The following is a 23,974-nucleotide window of genomic DNA, read 5'->3' as shown; positions in this document are numbered from 1 at the left end:
AATATGGTACATCGTCTTAATATTTTCTATACATATTCACATTGTTTATTAATAGTATCATATTAAACCAAAATGAACTAATGCCAAACATACTGCTTATAATTTTTGTCCACTTTTTTTCTATTAAAAAAAATGGCTCTGATTCATTCATTTGATCAACTGCATAGTTTCTGAGTACCATATGTTAATTACTCTCTGATTGATAGATGAACCTTTAGATTCCCCTCCACCTTTTTTTTTTGTTTTTTTTTTTCCAATTAACAGAAATTTATTGCTCAAAGTTGTGAAGGCTGGAAGTCTGAGTTCTGGAGTGCCAGTTGCAGACTTCTTATTATATTCTTATGTGGCGGGAACTGGATTTCCTTTTTAGCTATTAAAAGTATTGCTACAAAAAACATCCTAGTATAAAACGTTATGTAACTGTGGGGGTGTTTTTAAAGAGTAAATTCCTAGAAGTAGGAATGCCTGGCTAAAAAAAGGGTATGAATATTTTAGGTTGTAATTGTTTTTGCCAAATTGCCACTTTTTTAGGTTAGTTTCCCTTTGGTAGAATATAAGCAAGTTAATTAATATATCTTTGCCTATCCTAGATATTTCTATTTTAAAAAATTTATTGGGGTGCCTGGTGAACTTAGTCGGTAGAGTGTGCAACTCTTGATCTCAGGGTTGTGAGTTCAAACCCCATGTTGGGTGTGGAGATTGCTTAAAAATAAAATATTTTAAAAATAATTAAAAATAATTTTATTAAATGTATTAAAGTATGTAGAAAAGTATGCATGTCAAATATGTAAACCTCACAACCTGAGCACACCTATGTAACCAGCACCCAGATCAAGGAACAGAACATTATCAAGACCCAAAAAGTCCCCTTTGTATTCCCAGTCACTGCCTCTCTCCATGAGTAACCACTATCCTGACTTCTGCTAACACAGATTAATGTTACTTGTTTTTTTTATTTTATAGAACTGATATCATAGAATATTTGGTACTATTAATTTTAATCTTAGTGAGTCTGATAGGTAAAAATAACCTCATTGCTATTTTAGGTTGTATTTATCTTCATAACAACTGAGATTATCTTTGTGTATATCTCAAAGCTTTGTAAAAAAAAATTGACAACACTCAAATATTAGCATATTTAGAGCACAAAATAAAAGACTGAAAATAAAAACAAAGCAAACCCCCAAACTCTAGGATTATGATCATCTCACTCCAAAATTCCTAAAGCTGAGTTTCTCCTTCAGTATCAAGTAGCCTTCAAGTGTTCACATTCAACAAATAATTGAAGAGTTTCTAGACATGGAAGGTCATATTTTGACACAGGGCTTTCTATATACTAACTATAGAGGAGTCTGAGGCTGAAGCTTGAGTTCAAGCCCTGCATGGTACTAGAACTCAGTACTCCATGAGAGTTGGGAATCCGAGGTCTAGGACTGGTGCTAAGGTCTAGGGCTCGTAAAAAGCAGAAAATGCCTATAAATGATTTCAATTCCTAGTATCAGTTATAAATGACCTAGAAAAAATTAAAAGATGTACAAGACCCAAGTAAAGGAAATTATAGTCATACTTAGGAAAACTATTTTTGGACTATGAAATTCTTTAAGCTGAAAGAAAGTAGCAAGCTTCATGTTTTCAAGAGATAGTTATGTAGTTTTTCTAATGGTAAAAAACAAATTGTGGTAGAAAAAGTCAACCAGTTATTTAATAAAGAGAAAGTTGTATTATTTGTGTTTTGGAAAGTCAATGTAATTATTACAAAAGTAAATATAGTTTAAGGTAGAAATAATTCTTAAATGTGAGCAGTTAGAATGAATAAAATCAAAGAGTAAGGCTATGCTTGGTTATCATACTCTGTCCGCAGTATGAAGAAATGCAAATCAGCATAGTAAAGACTTTTAGAAATCCTGCAGTGCAGAAACCTATTTAATTTTGTATAACCTTGTGTTTCCTGCTGGTTCTGCGATCATAAGAAATCTATTAATATCTTCTGGGACACTAGAAGTCTGCAGAACATAATTTGGAAAACAGTGTATGTATTTAAACACCACTAATTCAGATACATAGGATACAAAAGTGTGAGTGATATGCCATAATATTTATAGGATCTTAGTAACAGTCATTAAAATAGTAACTGTTAGAACTTAACAGGAGCCAAGTATCATGGTTTTAAGAACTATTCTTTATCAGATATTTTCAAATATTTTCATTCAGTTGGTGGTTTATCTTTTCATTCTCTTGAGAGTGTCTTTTGAAGAACAGAAGTGATGAGGTCCAGTTTATTTAGTTTTTCTTTATGGATTGTGCTCTTAGTATGTATGAGAAGTTTTTGCCTTATTAAAGGCTACTAGGATTTTCTCTTATGCTCTCTTCTAGAAGTTTTATAGTTTTAAGTTTCCAATTTTTTTTAATGCAATTTTACATGCACAGTTTAGTACTTTTGCTTCAGTGGGCTCATAATTTACATGTAGTTTTACAACTTGCTTTTCTTTTTTCCCCACTGTTTATTAAATCATTGTATTTTCATATCAGTACAGTTAATTGTTTTGAGTAGCTGCATAATATTCTACCAAAGAATGTATAATTTATTTTCTTCTTTAAAAATTTTTTTTTAATGTTATATTTATTTTTGAGACAGAGAGAGGAGCAGGGGAGGGGCAGAGAGAGAGGGAGACACAGAATCCGAAGCAGGCTGCAGGCTCTGAGCTGTGAGCACAGAGCCCCACATGGGGCTCGAACTCATGAACCACAAGATCATGACCTAAGTGGAAGTCAGATGCTCAACTGACTGAGCCACCCAGGCGCCCCTAGTTTTTCTTCTCTTGAGGGACAGCTGTCTCCAATTTTTTTCCCATTGTAAATTAAATACCCAAAGGTTTTGTTTTATTTTATTTTTATTTTAGTTTAGTTTAGTTTATTTATTTTGAGAAGAGTGCACAAGCAGGGGAGGGGCAGAGAGAGAGGGAGAGAGAGAATCCCAAGCAGGCTCTGCAGTCTTAGTGATATCAAGAACCATAAGATCATGACCCAAGCCGAAATCAAGAGTTGGATGCTTAACCAGCTGAACCACCCTGGCTACCCCTGGAAGGTTTATTTTAAAATGCAACTTGAACTGTAATACCTGCAAATTTATTAAAAATTTTAATAATAGAAATATTTCATCTCTATAGACTTTGAGGCACAGTTAAAACTTAAAATTTTAAGTTTTTATTTATTTAAGTAATCTCTACACCCAACGTGGGGCTCAAACTCCTGACCCTGAGATGAACAGTTGCATTCTCTTCTGACTGAGCCAGCCAGGCACCCAAAAACTTAATATTTTTGGTATATAATTCCATCTTTTCTTCTTCAAATACTTAGTAGAAATATTAGGGTGAAGTTATAAACAATTATTATTTCAAAAACATTTTTAAATAAGTTCCCGTCTTCTACCATAACCCTGCTTTCCTCTTGGCTCAAACAGTTGTAAGCTGCATGTTTACAAAGTTCTGATTATACTAATGATTTCTCTTAATTCCTCAACTTATATGACTTATTTCATTTAACTTTTCTTTCACCACTTCTGTTTTTCAAGTCTCTGTGAGAAATCTGTTTGTCTGTAATGAGATTATAAAAGCACCTAATTTCTTTTTTTTTTTTTAAAGCACCTAATTTCCATGACATCCCATTTGTTGATTTTTGTTTTCGAAAGTAAATGGTGTAAATTTAGGGGGGAACTTCATGTTTCTTTTTTGCTTTTTTAAGTTCTGTTTATGCTATTTCATTTTTTCATGACAGATTCAAAAGCTTTGTGACAGAGTTGCTTCATCTACTTTGCTGGATGACCGAAGAAATGCTGTTCGTGCTCTCAAATCATTATCTAAGGTTTGTAATGCTTTATCACCTACTAATTTTATTAAGTTGGATATTAGTTATTTTAACAGCATTTTTCTTTTGTGCAGAAATACCGCTTGGAAGTAGGTATACAAGCTATGGAACATCTTATCCATGTTTTACAAACAGATCGGTAAGTCTGTTTTTAATGATTTTTCTCCCTAATTTTCTTGCAATTTTAATTCCTTTGTTTTAGAGTCACTATTTTAGAAATGAAATGATTAGCTTATTAAGGTTATTAAGTTTTTATTTTCAGTTGTTTCAATAAATACTAATTGGATACTAGGTGCAAACCACTGTGCTAACCATTAAGACAGATAGAATCTCAGGGGTTGATATCTTTCCATTATGTGAAAATGGAATGACATGACTTCTCATTAAAAGCTGAAGATTTGTGGTTTGAATTGGTCAGTTGGATGTTTTGATATTTAATTAGATATACTGTAATATACTGTTCTATAACATAAAATACATATTATGGTATATCACTTATCTAGATTTGTCTTTATGGAGAAAGAAACTGGGCTAATAGAGTGAAGTGTTAAATCTGAGCATGTCCTAAGAGAAAGATCACTAGCCTATTTTTATCACTTCCAATTTCTCTTTAAGAGATTTTATTTGCATCTTTGGTTTTAATTAACAACTATGCATGAATAGCTTTCAAAAATCTTATATCTAGTTAAATATATATTACCTTTAACTGCTCAGTGTACATTTCTACCATATCAAGATCTCTCATCGGTGTCTCAAGTTCAGAATGTTCAAGAGTTAATTTATCTACTCCTAATTGTGGCCTTCCGCCATCTCCTTCAACTGCCTTTGACCCAGGTCAACCTAGGTGGTAATACTGTTCCAACAAGCAAGAAACTGTAGGATTCAAGCTGAACTCATCCCTCTCCTTAACCCATTATGCTCCTGCAGACCAAAATCCATACATTTCTTTCTATTTCCTTTGTTGATTTTTAGTTCTAGCTCAGTATCAATCAACGAATCAATTTTCAGAGCCTCTGTGTGTGTGTGTATTTTTTTGTTTGTTTTTAATGTTTATTTATTTTGAGAGACAGAGATTGGGAGAGAGAGAATCTCAAGTAGGCTCCGCACTGTGGGCACAGAGCCTGACGTCGGGCTCAGTCTCACAAACTGGGAGGTCATGACCTGAGCCAAAATCAAGAGTCCGGATGCTCAACTGACTAAGCCACCCAGGCACCCTTGTATTAGTTATCTTTATTATTATTATTACTTTTGCTGTATAACAAATTACCTCAAAACTTAGTGGCTCAAAATAATAAGTATTTATTATCTCACACTTTCTGTGGATGAGAAATTCAGAAGTGTCTTAGCTAAGTGGTTCTGGCTCAGGGTCTCTCATGAGGTTGCAACCAAGATGTCAGCCAGGATGGTAGTCATCTGAAGGCTTGATTGGGAAGATGTGATTCCAAAATGGCTCACTTACTTTGCTGATGGCAGGAGGCTTCACTACCTCACCATGTTGCTCTCTCTATAGGACTGCTTGAGCATTTTTATGGTATGGTAACTGGCTTCTCCCAGAACAAGCACTTTTAGAGAGAAAGCAAAGAGAAAGCTAAAATGCCTTTTGGGACCTAGTCTCAGAAGTTGCATACCATCAATTCTACCGCTCTCTGTTTGTTAGAAGCAAGTTAATAAATACAGCATACACTTAAGAGGAGGAAGATTAGGTTCCATCTTTTGAAGGGATCTGTACCAAGGAATTTTTGGACATAGTTTTAAACAACTACTACCTCCAGACTGTATTCTTTGCCTCTGATCTTTTTGTCCCTCCATTCAGTCTGTGCATTATAAGAATTACCTATCTGATGTATAAATCTTTTTTCACTTCATGCATTTCACCAGCTCAGTGCAATGTGAAGTCTAAGTTCTTTCTTCTTTTTAATATTTATTTTTGAGAGAGAGAGAGAGACAGAGAGAGCGAGCGCAAGTGCAAGCATGAGTTGGGGAGGTGCAGAGAGAGGGAGGACAGAGGATCCGAAATGAGCTCTGCACTGACAGAATTCAAAATCATGAACCGTGGGATCATGACCTGAGTCGAAGTCAGACACTTAACTGAGCCACCCAGGCGCCCCTAATCTAAGTTCTTAAACAAGCAAAGCATATAAACTTTTTGAAGGTTTTGGTATTGCCTGTCTAACCTCATAGCCTCTTATTTCAGTTATATTTTAGCAATGCCTAGCTGCTTATTCATACCAGTTAGATTCTTTCCTCCTGTCAGATGGTACAACCCACATTGGCTATCTTTTCAAAACCAACTAATTCTAATGCATTTGAATAAATACACTGGATATGTCAGGACTATCTGGCCTTTGTTTTTTTGTTTGTTTTAAGTTTTATTCTGAGAGAGACAGAGACAGCACAAGCGGGATAGGGGCAGAAAGAGGGGAAAGAGAATCCCAAGCAGGCTCCATGTTGCCAGCACAAAGCCCAATGTGGGGCATTAACTCATGAAACTGTGAGATCATGACCTGAGCTGAAACCAAGAGTCGGATGCTTAACCAACCGAGCCACCCAGGCACCCCAGGACTGTTTTTTTGTTTGTTTGTTCTTAAGTAGGCTCCACGTCCAGTGTGGAACCCAGTGTGGGACCCAGTGTGGGGCTTGAACTCAACACCCTGAGATCAAGACCTGAGCTGGAATTAAGAGTCGGACACTTAACCGACTGAGCCACCCAGGTGTTCCTGGACTGTTCTATTAACAGCATAGTGAGTAACTATAGTAGACAGAATAATAGACGCCCCTAAGGATGTTCACATCCTAATTACCACCACCTCTGGATGTTACCTTATACGGCCGAAGGGACTTTGCAGATGTGATTAAATTAAGGACTTTGAGATGGGGAGATTATCCTAGGTTATCCTGGTGGGCCCAGTGTAATCCCAACGTTTCTTAAAAGTGGAACAGGAACGCAAAAGAGAAGGTCAGAATGAGGTGATAGGATAAGATCTTGATGTGTGGTTGCTGGCTTCAAAGGTAGAGGAACTGGGCCTCTAGAACTGCAAAAGGCACGGAAACAGATTTTCCCTTAGAGCCTATAGAAGGGAAGGCAGCCCTGCTGAGACCTTGATTTTGGCCCATTGAGACCCATTTCAGACTTCTGAACAGTAAGGTGATATATTTGTATTGCTTAAGTTTGTGGTAACTTGTTATAGCGTTAGTGGAAAACTATAAATAAAGTAATCTAAAGTTAGTTACCTGCTTTAAATAATATTCCAAGTTAGAGAAAATGGAGCCTAGATCAAAAAAACTTTAGTGTGATGACTACACATACATACAATCTGTAATTTTTCTTTTATATTATTCCATGTGTCTTTATTCCATGTGCACATTTTCTCATTGAGTCTTACAAAGTTAGTAATGAATGACTAACATCTCAGTATGGAAAATAGAATGTTACCTCTTATGTAAAGTGGCTTTTATTGTCATTTTAAGCACACAGCAGAAAATAAATGTGTAGATATTAGAAATTCTTGATATAAAGGTTAAGAAGTTGAGTTTTTAAAACATTTACTGCACATTTACTATGTGCCAGGTACCATGCTTAGAAGAAGGGTGTACCATTAGCCTGTGAATGTATGAACTCATAATTGTATCATGTTAGAGACTGCTTGTTTTATTCTGCCTTTTAGACAGAAACAAAGCTAAATTTCTATGAGCCTTCTTGTGTTTCACTCCCTTTCTTGTGTCAAAATAAATTCCCTTTCCATTTGCCTCTGATACCCGTCAATTGCCTTCTGTTTCCAAAGTGTTTTGGGTTATTATTTTTTTTAAACGTTTATTTATTATTGAGAAACAGAGAGAGACAGAGCATGAACATGGAAGGGCCAGAGAGAAGGGGAGACACAGAATCCAAAGCAGGCCCCACGCTCCGAGCCGTCAGCACAGAGCCCGACAGGGGGCTCGAACTCACAAACTGCGAGATCATGACCTGAGTGGAAGTTGGATGCTCAACCGACTGAGCCACCCAGGCGCCCCTTGGGTTATTTTTTTTAACTTCATGGAAAGAAAAGGCCATCTCTTTCCACATCTCATCTTCATTACTGTTGTTTTTTGTGGGGTTTGTTCATTTGTTTGTTTTTTTAAGTAAACTCTACACCCAACTTGGGGCTTGAACTCACAACCCTTGAGATCAAATGAGTCATGCATGCTCTATGGACTGAAGCAGCCATGCATCCCTCTTCATTACTATTTTATGCTTCTTCTCCTGGCCTTTCCAACTAACACTCTGAAAATTCTTCCCCTGAATCCTCTTCATCCTTGGCTGCATCACAGAGAGCTCTGTTCCCTTTCTTGATGTGGCTTGAAACTCTGCATCTGTCTGTGGTTCTGCTTCTCTTAACAACCATATTGAGGAGAGACTGCTCATTCTCCAAAGTCCTACACTCAGAGCCTGAAAATTTTCTAATTTCTCACTGTTTCCAAACCATGATGCCTAGATAGTAATTTTAAAAATTGAGATACAATTTTTTTTACCATAAAGTTCACCTTTTTGAAGTATACATTTCAGTGGGTTTAGTATATTCACAGAGTTGTGTGACCATCACCACTGTCTAAATCCATAACATTTTCTTTTTTTTTTTTTTTTTGGTAAAGATTTTACTTTTAAGTAATCACTACACCCAACATGAAGCTCAAACTCACAACCCGAGATAAGAATTGCACGTTCCACTGACTCAGCCATCCAGGCACCTCAAAATCCAGAACATTTTCATCACATCAGAAGAAATCCTGTATCCATTAGCCATCATTCCCCATACCCTCCTCCTCCCAGTGCCTGGCCACTAATCTTTCTGTGTCTATAGATTTGACTGTTTGGGACATTTCATATAAATGGAATCATACAATATGTTACTTTCGTGTCTGACTTCTTTCACTTAGCATATTTCAAGGATCATTCATGTTGTAACATATATTAGTATTTTATTCCCTTTTTACAGCTGCATACTAGTCCATTGTAGGGATATATCTCATTTTGTTTACCCAATTTGTCAGTTGATGGATGTTTGGGCTATTTTCATTTATTAGCTGTTATGAATAATGCTGCTGTGAATTTTTATTTGCTAGATTTTGTGTGAACATGTGTTTTATACATAAGCATGCAAATGTCAGGGCATGTGGTTAACTCTGAGGAATTGCCAAACTCTTCTATATTTCCACCAGCAGTACATGAAGGTTTAGTTGTTCCTCGCCAACAAATTTGTTGTTGTCCTTTTTTTTTTTTTTCCCTTCTTAACAGCCATTCTTGTGAGTGCAACTTAGTATCTCATTTTGGTTTTGATTTGCATTTCCTTAATGACTAATTATTTTGAACATCTTTTCATGTGCTTATTGACCATTTAAATGCTTTTTTTTTGGAGAAATGTGTATTCAAATCTTTGCCTGTTTTTAATTGAGTTCCTTGTCTTTTTATTGTTGGATTGTATATATATTCTGGTTATAAGTCCCTTATCAGATACTTGATTTGGATATACTTTCTCACATTCTTTGGGTTGTCTTTTTACTCTTTTTTTTAAATTTTTTTTTTATTTTTTAATGTTTATTTTTGAGAGAGAGAGTGACAGAGACAGAGTACGAGAAGGGGAGGGGCAGAGAGAGAGGGAGACACAATCTGAAGCAGGCTCCAGGCTCTGAGCTGTCAGCTCAGCCCAACGTGGGCCTCGAACCCACAAACTGTGAGATCATGACCTGAGCTGAAGTCAGACGCTTAACTGACTGAGCCACCCAGGTACCCCTTTACTTTCTTGATAGTGTCCTTTGAAGCACAGAAGTTTTTAATTTTGACAAAGTCCAATTTATCTGTTTTGTCTTTCCTTGCTTATGCTTTTGGTGTCATATCTAAGTAACCATTGCCTAATCCAAAGTTTTGAGGATTTATACCTATGATTCTTCTAAGGGTTTTATAACTTTAGCTCTTACATTTAGGTCTTTGATCCCTTTTGAGCTGATTTTTGTATATCATATGAAGTAGGGGTCCAACTTCATTCTTTTGCATGTGAATACTTACCTGTCTTAGCACAAATTGTTGAAGAAATTGTTCTTTTCCCATTGAATGCTCTTTTCATTCTTGCCAAAAATCAGTTAAAATGAATGTTAGGCTTTACTTCTAGACTCTTTATTCTGTTGATCTATATGTCTATCTTTTTTTTTTAATTTTTTTTTCATGTTTATTTATTTTTGAGACAGAGAGAGACAGAGCATGAACAGGGGAGGGGCAGAGAGGGAGACACAGAATCTGAAACAGGCTCCAGGCTCCGAGCCGTCAGCACAGAGCCCGACGCGGGGCTCGAACTCACGGACCGTGAGATCATGACCTGAGCCGAAGTCGGACGCTTAACCGACCAAGCCACCCAGGCGCCCCGTCTATATGTCTATCTTTTATGCCAGCGCCACAGTCTTATTTACTGCCATTTTGTGATATGTATTAAAATCAGGAAATAAGAGTTCTTCCACTTTGCTCTTCTTTTTGAAGATAGGTTTAGATATATTCTGGATCCTGTACATTCCCATACAGATTTTATGATCAGCTTGTCCATTTCTGCAAAGATGGCAGCTAGCATTTTTATAGTGATTGTGTGAATCTATAAATCAAGTTGGGATATATTACCATCTTAATAATATTCCTTTTCTATCCATGAACACAGAATGTCTTTTCAAGTATTTGGGTCTTGGGTAATTTCTTTCAATAATGTGTTATAGTTTCCAGTGTACAATTCTTGTACAATTTTAGTAAAATGTATTCCAAAGTATTTTAATCTTCTTTTTGTTACTTGAATTGAATTGTTTTCTTAATTTCTAATTATGTTTACTCATTGTTCATTGCTGGTATATAGAAATGCCATTTCTATAAATTGATTTTTTTATATTGAGCTTGTATTCTTCAATTTTGCTGAATTTATTAGTTCTGATACTTTTTTTTAAAATTTACATCCAAGTTAGTTAACATATAGTGTAATAATGATTTCAGGAATAGAATTTAGTGATTCATCCCCTACGTATAACATCCAGTGCTTATCCCAGCAAGTGTCCTCCTTAATGCTCCTTACCCATTTAGTCCATCCCCTCACCCAACACCCCTCCAGCAACCCTCACTCGGTTTGTTCTCTGTATTTAAGAATCTCATGGTTTGTCTGCCTCCCTGTTTTTATATTATTTTTGCTTACCTTTCCCTGTGTTCATCTGTTTTGTATCTTAAAATCCACATATGAGTGAAGTCATATGACACTTATCTTTCTCTGATTGACTTATTTGGCTTAGTATTATACACTGTAGTTGCATCCACGTTGTTGCAAATGGTCAAGATTTCATTCTTTTTGATTGCCGAGTAAAATTCATTGTGTATGTATATACTGCATCTTCTTTATCCAGTCATAGTTCTGATACTTTTTAGTGGATTCCTTAAGATTGTATACAAGATCATGTCATCCTTGAATATGTGTAGTTTTACTTCTTCCTTTCCAAATCTGTATACCTTTCATTTCCTTTTCTTGCTCAATTGCTCTAGCTAGAACTTCCATTTCAGTGTTGGATAGAGGTGGCTAGAGGGAACATCATGATCTTGTTCCTGATCTTAGGTTGAAAGCATTCAGTTTTATACCATTACATATGATGATCTGGGAGTTTCATAGATTCTCTTTTATTATCTTGAGGAAATTTCTTTCTGTTCTCAGTTCCTTAATACTCTCTTAAAAGATGCTCCTCAAGATTTCTCAAAAGCAAAATGGTGAATAATAATTTTTTTATAAATAATAATTTTTAAAACTTCATTTGAAATTTACATCCTCTGGTTGTGATCCCCTTTGTCCCTCATCTTAGCTTTCACTTATCATTCGTAATTACTTCTTCATATTTATTGAATCTTTGTGACCTGTATTTCACTCTTGCTTTCCACACTAAATGCCATCATCGTCCATCATGTTTTCAAAATTTGTCTATCAACAACTATAATCTTATACTCCCTGATTTTATAAATAGTATTACGTTTACCATAAGACTTTTGTTTTGTTTTGTGTGCTTGTTTTTAGGTAATAAAGTATAGAGCAGTGAAACAAACTCTAGTAGTACAACTAAGGATCACACTGTTAAATATATATATCATGAAACATATATATAAACATAAACACATACCCATAAAATTACCTGGTTTGTATTAATTTTTCTAGTTTTAAAGTGTAATTTTGTAAAACAAATTTACTTGTAAGCTGTTTTAAAAAAAATACATATAGACACACACAGGAATGTGTATGTATCTTTTGCTAAATGGGATCATTCAGTACATTAATTTTATATTTAATTTTTTTTCTACTGACATTATATCAAAGGTGTTTTTTTTTTAATTTTTTTTTTATGTTTAATTATTTTAAGAGAGAGAGAGTATGTATGCATGCATGCAAGTTGGGGAAGGCCAGAGAGAGGAGAGTGAGTCCCAAGCTGGCTCTAAGCTGTCACCATGGAGCCCAAGGTGGGGCTCAAATTCACCCACTGTGAGATCATGACCTGAGCAGAAATCAAGAGTCAGACGCTTAACCGACTGAACCATGCAGGCACCCCTATCAAGGGTGTTTTTATTGCCATGTCATTAAACATTCTTTAAAAATACTTTTTTGGGGGCATCTGGGTGGCTCAGTCGGTTGAGCGTCTGACTTCAGCTCAGGTCATGATCTCGTGGTCCGTGAGTTCGAGCCCCGCATAGGGCTCTGTGCTGACAGCTCAGAACCTGGAGCCTGTTTTGGATTCTGTGTCTCCCTCTCTCTCTGACCCTTCCCCGTTCATGCTCTGTCTCTCTCTGTCTCAAAAATAAATAAATATTAAACAAAAAAATTAAAAAAAAATAAAAATACTTTTTTTGCTTTAAAAATACTTTTATTGCTGCTGTATGTGTCTATTTTTTATTATTATACATTTAGGTTGCTTCTATCTTCCACTATTACAAATAAACCTTTATACATTCTTTACGCTTGCACTCTGATATTTTCTTAGGGTAGCTTTTTTAATTTTACTTTTTTGTTATTTATTTATTTTGAGAGAGAGCGAGTATGATGGCGGTAGGGACAGAGAGAGAGGGAAAGAGAGAGAACCCCAAGCAGTCCACACCACCCAGGGCTGACACAGGGCTCAGCCTCATGATTGTCAGATCATGACCTGAGCTGAAACCAAGAGTAGGATGCTTAACCAACTGAGCCACCCAGGCACCCCTCTTAGGGTAGTTTTAGATTAATGTTTTACACAGTCTTGCTAAATAACTGGCTAAAAATGATCATTAACAGTTTATACTCTAGCAGTGTATAAGTGTAATAATTTCTTTTTTCCAGTTCGGATTCTGAAATAATAGGTTATGCTTTGGACACACTGTATAATATAATATCTAATGATGAAGAAGAAGAAGTAGGTAAGTTTCTTTTATTGTGTTTTCTCTACGTAAAATAACATATGCTATATATCCTGGAGTTGTGCCAATTTTTCTGGTTTTGAAGGTGAATTTATAAATTTATTTATAAGGGTTTGTTTTCTTTTTTAACTAATAAAGGAAAGACATAAGCTTAGTCCCAGAAAAGTGTCTTTAAAATGATTACTTTGTATGTTATTTGGAGATGAAATTAGATTCTTCTTTTTTATAAATTTTGCCCTCCTTTTGTATTTGTTTTAGTTAAGTAGTATGAATATTAGCAGTTTCTGGATTAAACATCATTTTTGGCTATTGAAAAAAGCTATTTCATTTATATGTTATTATCTGGTGAGCAATATGAAATTATGGAGTTTTTCCTTTTAACATGGGACTTTTGTTAATTTATAAGGAGCAACATCTTACTGAATTTAGAATTTCCTTTATATTGTCTGTCTGGTGTGAAATGATACGAATCAGTTCAAAATTCACACACTTTTTTGGTACATCTTTCCTTTTTCTTTTGTTTCAAATTACTTGCATATTTAAAATAAGGTAGTCTGTCATTTTACTTCATTTTATTGTCAGTATGCGAAATACTTAAAGAGAAGTCCATACACATTTTGTTCTGTGTATTGTAAAAAATGTGCATTGAGTAACATGTGACTGTGCTGTTGAATGCATTCTTCACATCAGATTACCTGTTGCAGGAGGACAATCGGTGTTTCATTATTCTAGACAGCCAGAAGGGTGGACATATTTGTGCATTTTAGAAGTCTAATTTAGATTAAAATTATAGGATCTCTTGAAATTCTGTAGACAAATGATAAAGAAATGTAGATAATTATAAGTTTGTACATATTTTATTATGATAATAACAGAGTGGAAATATAGATATTAACTTCACAGAATACCAGTACTAGAAACATTTGAGATTGGGTTGTGTTGAATGGTCACAATTTCTGGACTTAAATACTCTTTTTCTTAAATTTTTATTTCTCTGTGATATCTAGCTTAAAACTTCACTTTGTTAATTTGTCAGGGGTGAAAAAATCTTTAGAAAACATGATTTAGTACCCATGGAATAAGAGGCTGTCAGTCACAGGACAACACTTAAATACAATACACATAAGAACACACTTTGAAGAAAAAGATACTTATTTTCCTATTTATTTCTCAGATGAGAAAATTAGGTACAATACACTTGTTAGAACACATTATGATAAAAGACATTTTCTTTTTTTGTTCTCTTAGTTTCAGATTAGAAATTTAGCTCTTTTTGTAGTTTACAGCAGATAATTTTTCTGTTTTAAAAAATCATGTACAGCAATATTTTTAGTTAGGTAGTTTTTCTTTCTTATAAATTTATAATATAATCATGTTTAGAGTCAGTTTTTGTCTATGTGTGTTTGGGCTCATTTTTAATTCAGCATCCAAAAATCATTCTTTGAATAAAACAACATAAACAGTTCTTCAGAGAAACAGTAGTAGAATCACTTTTTCTAGGGAAGATTAAAATAGGAACTTAAACTTTGTTCTGGAAATTAACTTATCCTGAAAGGGCCAATTAAAAATCTGGATTGGGAAATATGCCCTTTAGTTTTATTATTGATACTTTCTACTGCTTCATCAAAAGGTGATTCTTAGCTGACATAACGAACTCCATTTTAGAGTTCTTTATTTTGGGGATAGTTTAGAATCCTTAATTGATAAATCTGTCTCATAATCCTCAATATATAGCATATGCTATATCTCTTTTAGGCTATCTCAGATATCTAATAAAGTGAATGAGTCTCTCTTTCCAAGGGATTATATTGCTCATTTGACATTTTTAAGCTCTTATTTATTTTATTGTGGATACTGCTACATAGAAACTGTTTTCTTCACCACCCACTTTTTATTTATTTTTGTCTACCTTTTCAGATGATGTTGAAGGTAAAAGATTGCATTTACATATGCATGATGCTTTTAGGCATAATTTCTGGTAATATGAAAAGGACACTGTCAAGTGATGTTTCTTCTGGCTGGTAAACAACATTGAGATTTGTTTCACTATATAAGAATCCTTAATTAAAGGGAAATATTTGATAATCTTATATAGCTATTTTTTCTATGGTTATTAAACCTATTTATTGTCTAGAACACAAAATATTCTAGTGCACCTTTTAACAACATTATAGCTTTTTTCTGGGAGGACAGTCTATTCAAATTACTTTTTGGGTATTTCTTGGAGAAAATTTTTGAGGCAGTTTATTTAAAAATAAAAATATTTGAGTGTGTATACATACATATGTATACGTATTAATTTTGCATGTATTCAACAAGAACTGGAAAGTATTTCAGTTTAGAGAATACTTACATGTTGATATTGTCCCTTTAAAATAATGCATGCACAATAATGTCTGGTTAGTGACATTTTTTATGTTAATTCACAGAATTCACTGATACTGTCTTTTTCTTGTAGTCTGCTTCAAGTTCCATTTACTTTTAACATTAATATTTCTTTTCCTCATAATTAAAGTAAGCAAGTTTTATTTTATTATTTTGCTACTTTTCCTGAGATCCTTAACTTTTTTAAATGAGGAGGGGACTATCCTTATCTAAAGTAGGCTTAAAATGGTACATGACAAAGTTAACTATACTTAACAAAAACTAACAAACTAACTTGTTAAAGTGCATAGCCTTCCCTTTGTGACATTTGAACCGCTTGTTTGGAAGCAGAAAATATCAAAACATTATGCCTTTACTCTTGTGACAATAAGCTGGTTTCCTTGCTGGGTAGTAGAAATTAGTAGTTGTTTCTATTATTGTTTCATCAGTTTGTATCATTTTTGTCTTATTTGAGCCTAATAGCAGCCTGTGGGGTAGGTGGTATTTTTCTCTTTTCTGAAGATGAGAAAATAAAAGCCCAGAGATCATGTAACTTACATAGTAGGATCTAGTAAGTAGCATAACGGTATTTTTTTAAACATTTTTTTTAAGTTTATTTATCTTGAGAGAGAGCACAAGCTGGGGAGGGGCAGAGAGAAAGAGAGACACAGTCTCAAGCAGGCTCCATGTCATCAGTGCAGAGTCTGATATGGGGCTCAGACTCGCAGACTGTGAGATCATGACCCCAGCTGAGGTCAAGAGTCAGACGCTTAACCGACTGTGCCACCCAGGCACCCCAAGCAGTATTTTTTATATACTTTTTTTTTGTTCATTTCCCTGTTAGTGGGCATTTTCGTTGTTTCTGGATTTTAGCTGCTACATATAAAGCTTTTGTAAACATATATGTCTTTGTGTGGATATACGTTTTCATTTCTTTTGAGTAAATGCCTAGGAATAGAATGGCTAAGTGATATAATTGGTGTATGTTTAACTTTATAAGAAACTGCCAAAACTGTTTTTTTTTTTTCAAAGTAGTTGTACCATTTTACATTCTCAGTGGAATGTGTATGAGAGTGAGTTCCAGTTCCTCCACATCCTTTCCAGTACTTGATATGGTCAGTCTTTTAAAATTTGAGCCATTCTAATAGGTATGAAATAATATCTCATGGCAATTTTTATTTGTATTTTCATAATAATAAGCTTTTCATGTGATTTTTTTTGTCATCCATATAACTTTCATCTTTGAAGTGTTTATTCAGATCTTTTGTTCATTTTTATTGTTTTTTTTCCTTATCTTGAGTTGTAAGAATTTTTTATATATTTTAGGTGTAAGTCCTTTGCAGTGTTAATATCTTCTTCTAGTCTGCGATTTTCCTAACAATGTGTTTTGAAGAACAAAGTTTTAAGTTTTGATTAAGTTCAGTTTATTGATTTTTTTTTTCTTTTATAATTTAGGCTGTTTCCTATTTGTGAAATCTTTGCCAAATCTGAAATCACTAAGATGTCCTCCTATGTTCTCTTTTAAAACGTCTGTAGTTTTAATTCCTATGATCAGGTCTATGGTTTCTAGTTTTACACTTAGGTCTGTGATTCATTTTGAGCTATTTCTGGACCTTATCCTTTTCCTTACATGGTAAGGTACATGGTAAGCACACTTATCCTTTTCCTTACATGGTAGTGTCTTGATTACTATAGCCTTATAATAATCGTGAAATTATGAAGTGTTAAGTCCTCCAACTTTGTTCTTTTTCAAAATTCTCGGCTTTTTTAGGTTTTTTGCATTCCCATATCAGTCTAGAATCAGTTTGTCAATTTCTACTAAAAAAAGACTGGCTGAGATTTTGATTTGGATTCTGTTGAATCTGTTGATTGATTTGGGGAACACTGACATCTTAACATTTTTGCACCTTCTAAAATTTTTTTTAAATGTTTTTATTATTGAGAGAGAGAGAGCGAGCATGAGCAGGGGAGGGGCAGAGCGAGGGAGGGACACAAAATCCGAAACAGGCTCCAGGCTCTGAGCTGTCAATACAGAGCCTGACACGGGGCTTGAACTCACAAGTTGTGAGATCGTGACCTGAGCCGAAGTCGGACACTCAACCAACTGAGCCATCCAGGCTCCCCAACACTTTTGCACCTTCTTTTTTTTTTATTTAATGTTTATTTATTTTTGAGAGAGGGAGACACAGAATCCGAACGAAGCAGGCTCCAGGCTCTGAGCTGTCAGCACAGAGCCTGACACGGGGCTCGAACACACAAACTGTGAGATCATGACCTGAGCCAAAGTTGGACACTTAACCAACTGAGCCACCCAGGCGCCCACTTTTGCACCTTCTTATATAAGAACATAGTATATATGTTTATACAGGTCTTCCTTTAATTTCTTTCAGTACCATTTTGGAGTTTTCACAGCACAGTTCTTATAGGTCTCATCAAATTTATTCCTAAATCTTTAATAATTTTTGGTGCTGTTTTAGGTGGTATTGTTTTTTAAATTTCAATTTCTAATTGTTCATTGCCTATATATAGAAATGCAGTTAAGTAGGTATATTGACCTTTTATCCCATAACTTTGCTAACCTCTCTTATTAGTTCTAATAGATTTTATAGATTTTTTATAGATTTTTATAAATTAACATAAATTTATAATCTGTAAATAGAGACAGTTGTATTTCTTCCTTTTCAGTCTGTATGCCTTGTATGTTTATTTTTCTGCCTTATGGCACTAAGATCTCCAGTATAATGTTGACTAGAAGCGGTGAAAAAGGGTACTCTTTGCCTCTTTACTGATCTTAAGTGGAAACCATTCAATCTTTTACCATTAAGCATGATGTGAGCTGGTTTTTTGGTGTGTGTGTGCGTGTGTGTGTATGTTTTAAGATTTTGTTTTTAAGTAATTTCTGCACTCAACGTGGCGCTTGAACTCACAACCCCGAGATCAGGAGTTGCATGGTCTACTGACTGAGCCTGCCAGGCACCCCAGCTGGAAGTTTTTGTTTTTTGTTTTTTTTTTTTGATGCTCTTTATCATTCAGTTTTGTGACTCTAAGTATCATTTATATATGTTTACCACTCTAATGTATATGTCCAACCCAAACTTCTCCACTGACATCTGTGCTTATGTTTATCCAATTGCTTGCCTTGATATCACCACTCTAATCTTTATCATGTGTCTCACACTTGACACATCCAAAATGGAACGTCTCTATATACTCTTAGCTTACTTCTCCACAGTGATTTTCATCTCAGTAAATGGTAAATTTTGTAAAAAACTGTTACCACTAAGGTCTAAGCCATCTTTACTGCTTTCCTTGGTTGCTTCCTGTCTCCCTATTTCTCTTGTTCTCAGCACCGCAGCCAAAGCAATCCTTTTAAAACGGAAGTATTTTGTAAGTAATGTAGTTTGAGGGTTCAGAAACATTTAATTATTTTACTGACACAAGAGCTGATGTATCAGAGAAATATTTCCTAGAGTTTTTGAAGGGTGAACCCAGCGTATTTGGGTACTTAATCATAAGTATTGAAAACACTTTTACTTTTGCTCTCTTCCTTTTCCTACAAATAATTAGATGTGATCGTCACTGTCACTGTTGAGTGGCTTTGTTTTTCCTTTCATCTGCTGGTTTCTTTCCATTTTAAAGTATATTAACATTAAAATCTCACATTAGAAAAGAACTATTTGAGGGATCTTGACTGTCAGTTCCATTGGTTTTTAGTCACTGCCTGAAGCAATATGTAGAAAAGGATTAGTTGTGTCTGGCATGGTTGAGGGAACAGGGAGGAGTATATTTACCATGTCTAAATTGCCTGGATAGCATAGGCAGATTTAAAATGATCATTTGCTTTGGCAATTACTGCTTCAGTTTTTAGAGATCTTTTACATTTTTTTGACATTGAAACAATACATAGTTTAATCTAAAGATTATTAAGTCTTAAGGACAATTATAGAGTCTTTTAAAGAATAAATGTAGGGGAAGATGGCGGCGTAGGAGGACACTGGGATCACTGCATCCTGCTGATCACTTAGACTCCACCTACACCTGCTTAAATAACCCAGAAAACCATCAGAAGCCTAGCAGAACGGATTCTCCAGAGCCAAGTGCAGACGAGAGGCCCACGGAAGAGGCTAGGAAGGGCAGAGAGGTGGTGCGTGCTACATGGACTGGCGGGAGGGAGCCCGGGGCGGAGGGGCGGCCCGCCGGCAAAGCAGAGCCCCCGACTCTGGCTTGCAAAAGCGGAGGGGCCGGACAGAGTGTGTTCGGAGAGCAAGCGGGACTTAACATCTGGAAGCTTATAAGCTAACAGCCCTGCTCCGAGAGTGGGAGGGCTGGAGGACAACAGGAGGGAGAGTTGTTGAGCCCTGACGACAGAGCTCAGCTTGGCGGGGCATAAAGGCACTCGCCAGCGCCATCTCCCTTGCCCATCCCCCAGCCAAAATCCCAAAGGGAACCAGATCCTGCCAGGGAACTTGCTTGCACCTCACAAACACCCAACACTGTGCTTCTGTGGATCCATCCCTCCGGCGTCGGGTCTGTCTCCCCCCGGTGCTGCAGGGCCCCTCCCGAAGCAGATCACCTAAAGATAAGCGAACTGAGCCTGCCCCTCCCGCCCCCGTGCACCTTGCTGATCCACCCCAGCTAATATGCCAGATCCCCAGCACCACAAGCCTGGCAGTGTGCAAGTAGCACAGACGGGCCATGCCACCCCGCAGTGAATCCTGCCCCTAGGAGAGGGGAAGAGAAGGTGCACACCAGTCTGACTGTAGATCCAGTGGTGGGCTGGGGGCAGACATCAGGTCTGACTGTGGCCCCGCCCACCAATGCAAGTTATTCAAGACAGCACAGGGGAAGTGCCCCGCAGTTCTGCACCACTCCAGGGACTATCCAAAATGACCAAACGGAAGAATTCCCCTCAAAAAAACCTCCAGGAAATAACGACAGCTAATGAACTGATCAAAAAGGATTTAAATAATATAACAGAAAGTGAATTTAGAATAATAGTCATAAAATTAATCGCTGGGCTTGAAAACAGTATAAAGGACAGCAGAGAATCTCTTGCTACAGAGATCAAGGGACTAAGCAACAGCCAGGAGGAGCTAAAAAATGCTATTAATGAGCTGCAAAATAAAATGGAGACGACCACAGCTCGGATTGAAGAGGCAGAGGAGAGAATAGGTGAACTAGAAGATAAAATTATGGAAAAAGAAGAAGCTGAGAAAAAGAGAGATAAAAAAATCCAGGAGTATGAGGGGAAAATTAGAGAACTAAGTGATGCACTAAAGAGAAATAATCTATGCATAAGTGGTATTCCAGAGGAGGAAGAGAGAGGGAAAGGTGCTGAAGGTGTACTTGAAGAAATAATAGCTGAGAACTTCCCTGATCTGGGGAAGAAAAAAGGCATTGAAATCCAAGAGGCACAGAGAACTCCCTTCAGACGTAACTTGAATCGATCTTCTGCACGACATATCATAGCAAAACTGGCAAAATACAAGGATAAAGACAAAATTCTGAAAGCAGCTAGGGATAAACACGCTCTAACATATAAAGGGAAACCGATAAGACTAGTGGCAGACCTACTGAAATTTGGCAGGCCAGAAAGGAATGGCAGAAAATCTTCAATGTGATGAACAGAAAAAATATGCAGCTGAGAATCCTCTATCCAGCAAATCTGTCATTTAGAATAGAAGGAGAGATAAAGGTCTTCCCAAACAAACAAAAACTGAAGGAATTCGTCACCACTAAACCAGCCCTACAAGAGATCCTAAGGGGGATCCTATGAGACAAAGTACCAGAGACATCGCTACAAGCATAAAACATACAGAATCACAATGACTCTAAACCCATATCTTTCTATAATAACACTGAATGTAAATGAACTAAATGCGCCAACCAAAAGACATAGGGTATCAGAATGGATAAAAAAACAAGACCCATCTATTTGCTGTCTACAAGAGATTCATTTTAGACCTGAGGACACTATCAGATTGAAAGTGAGGGGATGGAGAACTATTTATCATGCTACTAGAAGCCAAAAGAAAGCTGGAGTAGCCATACTTATATCAGACAAACTAGACTTTAAATTAAAGGCTGTAACAAGAAATAAACAAGGGCATTATATAATAATTACAGGATCTATCCATCAAGAAGAACTAACAATTATAAATGTCTATGCGCCGAATACGGGAGCCCCCAAATATATAAAACAATTACAAACATAAGCAACCTTATTGACAAGAATGTGGTAATTGCAGGGAACTTTAATACCCCACTTACAGCAATGGATAGATCATCTAGACACATCAATAAAGAAACAAGGGCCCTGAATGATACATTGGATCAGATGGACTTAACAGATATATTTAGAACTCTGCATCCCAAAGCAACAGAATATACTTTTTTCTCGAGTGCTCATGGAACATTCTCCAAGATGGATCACATACTGGGTCACAAAACAGCCCTTCATAAGTATACAAGAATTGAGATCATACCACACATACTTTCGGACCACAATGCGATGGAGCTTGAAATCAACCACAGGAAAAAGTCTGGAAAACCTCCAAAAGCATGGAGGTTAAAGAGCACTCTACTAAATGAATGGGTCAACCGGGCAATTAGAGAAGAAATTAAAAAATATATGGAAACAAATGAAAATGAAAATACAACAATCCAAACGCTTTGGGATGCAGCGAAGGGAGTCCTGAGAGGAAAATACATTGCAATCCAGGCCTATCTCCAGAAACAAGAAAAATCCCAAATACAAAATCTAACAGCACACCTAAAAGAAATAGAAGCAGAGCAGCAAAGACACCCTAAACCCAGCAGAAGAAGAGAAATAATAAAGATCAGAGCAGAAATAAACAATATAGAATCTAAAAAAACTATAGAGCAGATCAACGAAACCAAGAGTTGGTTTTTTGAAAAAATAAACAAAATTGATAAACCTCTAGCCAGCTTCTCACAAAGAAAAGGGAGATGACCCAAATAGATAAAATCATGAATGAAAATGGAATGATTACAACCAATCCCTTAGAAATACAAGCAATTATCAGGGAATACTATGAAAAATTATATGCCAACAAATTGCACAACCTGGAAGAAACGGACAAATTCCTAAACACCCACACGCTTCCAGACTCAATCAGGAGGAAATAGAAAGCTTGAACAGACCCATAACCAGCGAAGAAATTGAATCAGTCATCAAAAATCTCCCAACAAATAAGAGTCCAGGACCAGATGGCTTCCCAGGGGAGTTCTACCAGACGTTTAAAGCAGAGATAATACCTATCCTTCTCAAGCTATTCCAAGAAATAGAAAGGGAAGGAAAACTTCCAGACTCATTCTATGAAGCCAGTATTACTCTGATTCCTAAACCAGACAGAGACCCAGTAAAAAAAGAGAACTACAGGCCAATATCCCTGATGAATATGGATGCAAAAATTCTCAATAAGATACTAGCAAATCGAATTCAACGGCTTATAAAAAGAATTATTCACCATGATCAAGTGGGATTCATTCCTGGGATGCAGGGCTGGTTCAACATTGGCAAATCAATCAACGTGATACATCACATTACTAAAAGAAAAGATAAGAACCATATGATCCTGTCAATCGATGCAGAAAAAGCATTTGACAAAATTCAGCAACCTTTCTTAATAAAAACCCTTGAGAAAGTCGGGATAGAAGGAACATACTTAAACATCATAAAAGCCATTTATGAAAAGCCCACAGCTAATATCATCCTCAACAGGGAAAAACTGAGAGCTTTCCCCCTGAGATCAGGAACACGACAGGGATGTCCACTCTCACTGCTGTTGTTTAACATAATGTTGGAAGTTCTAGCATCAGCAATCAGACAACAAAAGGAAATCAAAGGCATCAAAATTGGCAAAGATGAAGTCAAGCTTTCACTTTTTGCAGATGACATGATATTATACATGGAGAACCCACCAAAAGTCTCCACCAAAAGTCTGCTAGAACTGCTAGAACATGAATTCAGCAAAGTTGCAGGATACAAAATCAATGTACAGAAATCAGTTGCATTCTTATACACTAATAATGAAGCAACAGAAAGACAAATAAACTGATCCCATTGACAATTGCACCAAGAATCATAAAATACATAGGAATAAATCTAACCAAAGATGTACAAGATCTGTATGGTGAAAACTATAGAAAGCTTTGAAGGAAATTGAAGAAGATATAAAGAAATGGAAAAACATTCTGTGCTCATGGGTTGGAAGAATAAATATTGTCAAAATGTCAATACTACGCAAAGCTATCTACACATTCAATGCAATCCCAATCAAAATTGCACCAGCATTCTTGAAG

The 23,974-nt window shown here is 36.0% G+C and overlaps 1 protein-coding gene across 2 annotated transcripts in view; it reads left to right on the top strand.

Annotated features, from left to right (window-relative positions):
* The window catches only part of USO1 (USO1 vesicle transport factor), a 93,832-nt gene that overhangs the window by 20,974 nt on the left and 48,884 nt on the right, over nt 1-23,974 (top strand). For both annotated transcript variants that reach the window (XM_019467319.2, XM_019467327.2), the window contains exons 2-4: nt 3,775-3,861; nt 3,939-4,003; nt 13,209-13,285. In XM_019467319.2, coding sequence (XP_019322864.2) covers nt 3,775-3,861; nt 3,939-4,003; nt 13,209-13,285 — 229 coding nt within the window. The remainder of the gene's footprint in view (nt 1-3,774; nt 3,862-3,938; nt 4,004-13,208; nt 13,286-23,974) is intronic.

This window comes from Panthera pardus, unplaced genomic scaffold (genome assembly GCF_024362965.1).
Source record: "Panthera pardus isolate Hobbes unplaced genomic scaffold, ASM2436296v1 HiC_scaffold_13, whole genome shotgun sequence".
In the NCBI taxonomy this organism is placed as follows: domain Eukaryota; kingdom Metazoa; phylum Chordata; class Mammalia; order Carnivora; family Felidae; genus Panthera; species Panthera pardus.
Note: the sequence above shows the minus strand (reverse complement) of the source record. Positions and strands in the feature narration are given on the sequence as shown.